At 37.6% G+C, this 7,863-nt stretch overlaps 1 protein-coding gene across 1 annotated transcript in view; it reads left to right on the top strand.

The window, feature by feature from the left end:
* Positions 1-7,863, top strand: part of LOC101854439 (hillarin) — a gene marked incomplete in the record, with an annotated part of 44,794 nt that overhangs the window by 8,830 nt on the left and 28,101 nt on the right. Inside the window, 1 exon segment of the mRNA XM_013087485.2 lies at positions 6,393-6,419. Coding sequence (XP_012942939.1) covers positions 6,393-6,419 — 27 coding nt within the window.

Raw genomic sequence — 7,863 nt, 5'->3', positions numbered from 1 at the left:
GTTACAACAGGACGTTTTATTTTTTGTAATATTATGGTATGGAGCTGTGTACCCTAGTCTTTCTCCCCCTTCTCCCCCGTCTCCCCCGTCTCCCCCTCCCCTACCGAAGAAGACAGGATGTTTATGCGCATGATGTATTGCATAAAGCTGTATTCTTCTCCCCTTCTTCCCTTTAAGGAGGCAGAAATTATAGAGTTATGTCAAATGTGCTGTTTTTCCAAGTATGGTCGCTTTTATGGACAAGCGGGCTAACCCAGATTTCGGGGGTTTCTAGAAGTCTTGACCTACATCAAAAGTGGATGTTGCCCTACCTATAGGAGAACTTGGGTTTCATTGGTGCGTATATTTGTTTGGTTACTGAGAAAACTCTCTTGTCTTTTAAAGAAACTTAAAAAGGGGCAAAAAATTTACCTTCGATATTCTCAATTTTCAAAACAGCACTTTTTGGGATAGCCCCCTTGTGCTTAAAAGCGACCGTATGGTCGTCTCTTTCCTGAAGGCTCGTTTTTATATCGTCTATTTTTTCTTCCTGTTTTCAGACGTGAGCTTTCTATGGAATGTGAAACCTTTAAACAGTCGATGTGTCTTGTGTGCTTTGTTTTGTTGTAACTGTATATCAGCTGTATTAGCCTCTTTTCTCTCAATTAGTGACATAAATAAGCTTATCGACACTTTCAGCCCTGTAAGGGTTGTAGAAGAATTACTCGTTAGGACGTCCTGGTTAATTGGTCGTCGCCGATTCAACAAAGGAAAGGGGGTGGTGTCCAATGGGAACACTCCCTAAACTATATTACGCGGTTTTTAGAACACACCATCATAGATTCGAACCAGAGCCATTCATGCTGTAGTCCAACATAATCCCAGATGAATGAAACGCTTATCGTCTCAGAGATGTGTGATTATGGTTTGCCCGAAATGTCTATTTTCTCTTCGATACATTTTTGTAACAACCCTACCGTTGTGTACATTTGTACATAAGGTAACTACTCTATTTATAGCAAACAGTCGCTCAGTAGAAAGTGTGAAATTTAAGTGTGTGGTGGTGGTTTGAGTGTGTGTTCGTGGTTTGGGTGCGTGTTCGTGGTCTGTGTGTGTGTGTGTGTGTGTGGGTTAGGGAGAGAATGTTTGTTTAATGGAAATGTTTCAGATCGTCTTTGACTCTCTAGTTCTTTATAATATTCAAATAAATAATCAGGGACGACATCGAGGCTTCTTCATAGCAAACGAAATAATCATTATATTCATTCAAATTCGAAAACGTTTTATATTTTTAAAAAGTGTTCAAGTTGTGTGTAGGCACAGATGGTTCATTATTGATCTAAGGTGGATCGTCTAACGTGTATAGTATTGGATATCGGATGCGTTTTCGATACGGTTTTGTAAAAGTTTCTAGTTTTTGTGCAGCACGGGCCTCAACATTCACATCCATAGAGGCATAATGATTCGATTGAGAACTCCTAACCTGTTACAATAATAATGATCATCTCGCAACCTATATCGTTTTTCGGCAGCACGGGGCCTCAACATTCACATCCATAGAGGCATAATGATTCGATAGAGAAATCCTAACCTGTTACAATAATAATGATCATCTCGCAACCTTCTCGTTTTTCGGCAGCACGGGCTGAAACGGATATAAATACCTTTGGAAAAATACTTTCTAAAAACAAGATGCGTTTGGTCTTGGTTCGAATCCAGAAAGGAACTTTTTGGAGCGTGATTCTTCTTTTCAGCAGAATTTCGATGATTCAGTCATGTCTATATGAGCGTAGGATCGTAAATACCCACTCTCATACGATCCTGTCGCGTAGTTAGATCGATAAATACAATGCCGTATCAGTTGAACCCTTGGTCTTGATTTATCTTTGTTGTTGTTTTTTTTTTTTTTCATCTTCGTGTGTCTTTTGTCTTAATCATAATAATACTTTACCCCCCCCCCCCTCCACGCGCGCATTATGTTGGAGTTCTTTTGTTGTTGTTGTTGTTGTTGTTGTTGTTGTTGTTGTTGTTGTTGTTGTTGTCGTCGTCGTTGTTGTCGTTTCCTTTTGCTTTTGTTGATTATTTTGGTATCAATTTTACTCTGTATGTCCAGTTGCCAGTATGTCATATTATATCCAGGACTTTGTTGTTGTAACCCACTGTTATGCTACTATTAATGCACTATATGTAAGGCTGTTTATGTCTATACAACATAATATTGTATTGCTGCGTAATAATAATGTAGTAAAATGGTAATGCTTCAGTATTAATTATTGCAGCCTATAGAGCAAAACTATCATATTATTATTAGAATAAGCAACGCTTTTATCTATGTAATCATTCGTAATTGGCTTATTATACTGTGGATCATAGGCACCTCTTTTTATACTTTGGATCATAGGCACCTCTTTTTATACTTTGGATCATAGGCACCTCTTTTTATACTTTGGATCATAGGCACCTTGTTAGCTCACTTACCATAATATTGGTAGGCTATGATGTTGTTCATCTGAATTTGTGAGGTGAGCTGACATAGTGAGTTACTTCTCGGATTTTAGCCTTTTCTGGAAATTAATACATCAACGTTTTAGGTGGAGTTTGTACAATTTATAAATATGGAATATGAAAAGACACAGTAGACTTGAACAAAATGACATCAATAAAAAATCTGTCAATCTGACGCCGGTGTCGATTTTCGGCAGACACCTCCGGTCTGGGATTACGAGAAGTAACTCATTTTGTCCCCACGTTTCACATTTGAATTCACGAAAGTGCCTTCTCGAACTTTGGTCGTTTAGGAAGTTTTCAAGACTTTCGGCCAACTGGACTATAGTTACTAACGGACATAAAAGGATTAAATTCTGAAGTCCTTTCTCCTATACAACCTTTCGGTGTTCCATGGGGGTGTTAAACTTAAACCCTTACCACGCAATACAAGTCCATGGGATCTTGGACGTACGTCAAAGGTTGTACATGATAAAGTTATACAGAATCTGTTCGTACGTTCAACAAACGTGTGTTCATTATGTGGAGGAATTAATGTGTAGGAAATTTGTCGCTTTAACGCATTCGAAATGATCTGGACTAGATCTACGTCAAAGGGTACGAAAAACATTTGTTATGCATAGGGGTGATATCAGGCACTCGTCAAAAAAGAGAAATCAGAGAAACAGACATCTTTCCGCCGGTTTGGAAATTTTTATTTAATTTTTAATTTTTTTTTGGCTCAACGTCTTTTATGTCCATATAAAAACACGTTTCCATGTGATTTTACTGAAACACACTGATTAAATAAAGGAAAAAAATATGTCATTTTTCAGTTTTCAAAGAGTCTTTAGCCGTTGGATCTACCAAACATTGGAGGTCATTTTCTCGGATATTTCACCACTGAAACCACGCAACCTTACTTCCCTTTATCGCAAATATCTTGAGTTCTCTTCAAGATAGATGGATATTTACTTCATTGGAAGCAAGGCAAATAAATCAACTTTCAGATGATACCAATAACTCCTCATGCCCAAAACTTGACGAGCGCCTGATTCCACCGCGTCATGAAACATCTGCAATCATCATCATCTGATCCTGTCACAGGTTTCTGAGACCAGTTGTTGTTCCCCAGCGACGTCTTCCATGGAACGATCCTTTTTTTTCTCAGTTTCTTTCCTAAAGCATCTCTTTTATTTATTTATTTATTTATTTATTTATTTATTTATTTATTTATTTATTTATTTATTTATTTATTTATTTATTTATTCATTATTTTAAAAACAATCATTTTGGCCACTACATAGAAAATGAACCTGCGATGTCACACGTAAAGCGTGGATGAAGACTGGTTGACGAAAATCCTAAGTTCTAATGCTCCCATTCTTCCTGCTTCTTTTTTTTTGGTTATCACAAGCAAGTTTGCTACTAACTTACAAAAAAATAAAAATAGAAACAAAAAGAATAATACTGATTTAAAAAAAATCTAACAGAAAAACCCCCCAAAAGAGTGACTCAATCACTGCTTAGAATTAAAAAGAATTTTTATTCAACAGCAGGTCATCACATGGCATCATCCCGCGTTACATGATCCACCGCAGTTTCCCTCTCTCTCCATGGACCGGCCCATTACGTTTTGTGTTGTTGTTGCTTCTGTTCGCTCCATTGTTTGGTCGTGTTCTCTTTCTTGGCCTGATCAGAAGGCCACAACGTTGAGCAAATACTGTCTGAAGAGCACAGGGGAACAACGACGGTAGGCACAAACTGGAAGAAATTGTGAGGGTGTCAATTTTAAAAGCTTGTGGCGGACTCATAACTCATAACTTCATATTTGTTGAACTGGTGGTTGTTTATTGTTAAGTTTTGTTTAATGGTAAATCAAACAACAATAATCAACCAACAGTTGAACAGAAGTACAGTTATGAGTGAGTATAGATTGTGAAGCGCATAGAGCTTGCTGTTGAGCGGGGGTTTGCGCTATACAAATGCTATCTATCTATCTATCTATCTATCTATCTATCTATCTATCTATCTATCTATCTATCTATCTATCTATCTATCTATCTATGAGTCAACAAGTATTCAACATTGGTACCCTCACGATTTTTCAGTTTGTGACTACCGTCGTTATTCCCTTGTTGTCTTCGTCTGTTCTTGTCTGAAAGCCAAGTTAGTGTCTCCCTCGTTTGTTCTTGTCTGAAAGCCAAGTTAGTGTCTCCCTCGTCTGTTCTTTTCTGAAAGCCAAGTTAGTGTCTCCCTCGTCTGTTCTTGTCTGAAAGCCAAGTTAGTGTCTCCCTCGTCTGTTCTTGTCTGAAAGCCAAGTTAGTGTCTCCCTCGTCTGTTCTTGTCTGAAAGCCAAGTTAGTGTCTCCCTCGTCTGTCAGTCAGCCAGCCACTACACGGACACGCGAAGACACTGCTCTTTTGAGTTTGTCTGACAGTATGTTTGTGTGTTTATCTGTCTGTACGTTTTTGTGCTTGTTTGTCTGTATGTTTTTGTGTTTGTCAGCAAATCTGTCCGTCAGCCCGTATCTCTCTCGTTCTGTGCTTTTTAAATTTATATCTATCTAATCTCTCTGCCTGTCAACCTACCTGTTTCTCCACTCACTTAGAACCTCCCACTTAAACCACACGAACTCATCTCTTTTATGGTTCTTTTATCATCAAACTTCTCACTCGCCCCACCCCCAACCTTTTTTTCGGCCTTCAAACTGACCGACAATGTGTGGACGAGATGCATGATGTTACATTCATCCATTGTCCCTTGAGGCTGTTGCCAGCAGATTATTTATTTATTTATTTATTTATTTATTTATTTATTTATTTATTTATTTATTTATTTATTTATTTATTTATTTATTTATTTGTGTGTGTGTGTGTGTGTGTGTGGGGGGGGGGGTAGTAGAGGTTTTACGGCGCTCGCAACTACATAAGGTCATATGAGTGCCAAGGGGTGGATGTCAACAGACAAGTCCTTACAGGGAATCAGACTTACTCTGCTCACCTCTCTAGCTTCAACAGCACAAAGTCTACTTCGACTATCAAGGCAAACCGGAAATAATGGGTCACAAGAGTGTGACAAACATACAAAAGAAGTAGAGGAAATGACGATAATTTGGCGATGCCACTGACTGAAGTGTCTTTAGGCCATTCCCAAAGGGGGGGGGGGGACATTTCTCGTTCTTATGCACAGTAGCATTGTAAACGATTCAACAATGTTATACTCATAACGGTGTTTGAACTACAACAGGGAATTGCTGCTTTTTCTTTCCTAATCCTTACTATCGTCATTTTACTTTACTTCTCTTGTTCTTGTGACCCGCTATTTTCGGGGTACCTTGATAGTCGAAACAGACTTTGTGCCGTCGAAGCTAGAGAGGTGATCACAATAAGCCCGATTCCCTGTAAAGACTTCTCTGTTGACATCCACCCCTTGGCGCTTATATGACCTTAAGCATTTGCAAGCGCCGTAAAACCCCTACAACCCCCCCCCCCAAAAAAAACCCCAACCCCCCCCCCCAAACAAACCTTTTATTTGTTTATTGTTTTTGTTTGCTTTGGTTTTTATTAAGTTATTTGTTTTTGGTATTTTTTGTTACGAACGTACTGTGTTGTTATGGAGTCAAAGATGGTGTGTCTTTCACTCTGTCAACAAAATACACAAACAACCGCCCCCACTCTGCAGAACGGTGATTCGGTGGGTGCTTTGGTGTTGTCTGCTTCTTTTACTTCTTTTCAGTGTAGCTCTTATTGTCATTGATATAGATATATATATATATATATATATATATATATATATATATATATATATATATATATATATATATATATATATATATATATATATATATAGCCCGCCTGTCTACATCGGATTATCAGGTTGTTTTCCTCATTAGAGTATACTCATGACCATAATATATCCTACCACAGTATAGCGGCGTCCAGAAACCGGAGATGGTATGTACACGTCACCAATGTTCTCTCTACAGCTAGTTGTATTCTTGTTGTCGCTTCCCACTTTCCTCGATACTGGCATCTATAAATAGTCACGTTGACACTTCGTTTCGCTTCTTCTTTTCTTTTTATTTAAAAAGCAAGTTCTTTCGTACTACCACTCTATAAAGACTCTTTTAGCGAAAAATGTAAGTTATTTTATTTATTATTATAGTAGAGGGTTTTACGGCGCTCGCAACTGCTTAAGGTCAAATGAGCGCCGAAATGTAAGTTAAGTTAAAGCAGTTAAACTGCAAGTGATTTATTAAATTTTAAGTTACACTTCAGTATTTTGCTTGTAGTGTTTTGCTGAAAAATACAAAGTAAAGATGCAAATACTTAACACAAAACTGTTATGTGTGCAATGACTAGACCTACTTATTTTTCAAATTTTAAGATCTGATATATTTGTATAAAAAGTAATGCGCATTGAGCATTTTCTTTTTGAAAATGGAAATGCGCAGCATAACTAGATCTATGTTATTATTGTTCGTAGTTTTTTTCTTCTTCGAATCAGTTAAGGAGCCATGCACACAGAAGAGTTTACTAGATCTACAACAAGTTGCAAAAAACGAACATTTTTTTCTAAATAATTACCAAATTGTTATATGGGTATATTTGTCAAATGTATGACTTTCTCACGATAGCAATATGATCTGTATGAGCCGGTTTACAAAGCGAACCAAACGTTTCTGTCAACGTGACTGTTTTGCCAGTATTACGCGACTGCTCGGTGTCAGAATTCGTCATACTACTACGTCATTTTTCAACATGGCGCATGGCGGACTCTTCCACTAACTATAAGCCGTCGACATTTTGTTCTTTCGCCTCTTTGTGTGTCAGTGACGATGTGAAGAATTACGCCCTAAAGCTAAAGCTGGGGAAACGTGTAGGCCAGAAGAGGTGCTAGAATAAAGATGATTAAGCTGACAAAAAGAAATTTATTTTACCATCTACGAAACTTAAAACAATGGGTGAGAGGGCATTAGAATACCAAGGCCCCAAGATCTTGAATGCTTTACCTAGTAATTTAAGAGAGATCAAATCTTTTGATTCATTCAAATGTAAGCTGAAGTCCTTTCTGTTTCTAAATAAATAAGATGAATATTTCGAGTGATTTTCTTTAAGTCAGAACACAAAGATTTATGTTACTGTTGTACGTTGCACTGTATTGTAAAGCACTCAGAGCCTGTGTACTTGAATCGGGGTGAAGCGCTGTATAAATGCCATTTATTATTATTATAATCAATTAATGTAATGAAATATTAAACATTATGGAATTCACTGTTGATTCGGAATTAAAAGGAGGAGATAAAGTGAATTTATAATAATATGGTTTTTGTTGACGTTTATCTTTTGATCGAGTTGGGATAGGGTAAGGGGAAAAGGGTAAGGTTAGGGAGGGGAG

The sequence above is a fragment of the Aplysia californica genome, unplaced genomic scaffold (genome assembly GCF_000002075.1).
Source record: "Aplysia californica isolate F4 #8 unplaced genomic scaffold, AplCal3.0 scaffold00592, whole genome shotgun sequence".
Taxonomy (NCBI): Eukaryota; Metazoa; Mollusca; class Gastropoda; order Aplysiida; family Aplysiidae; genus Aplysia; species Aplysia californica.
This window is presented reverse-complemented; position numbering and strand designations above follow the sequence as displayed.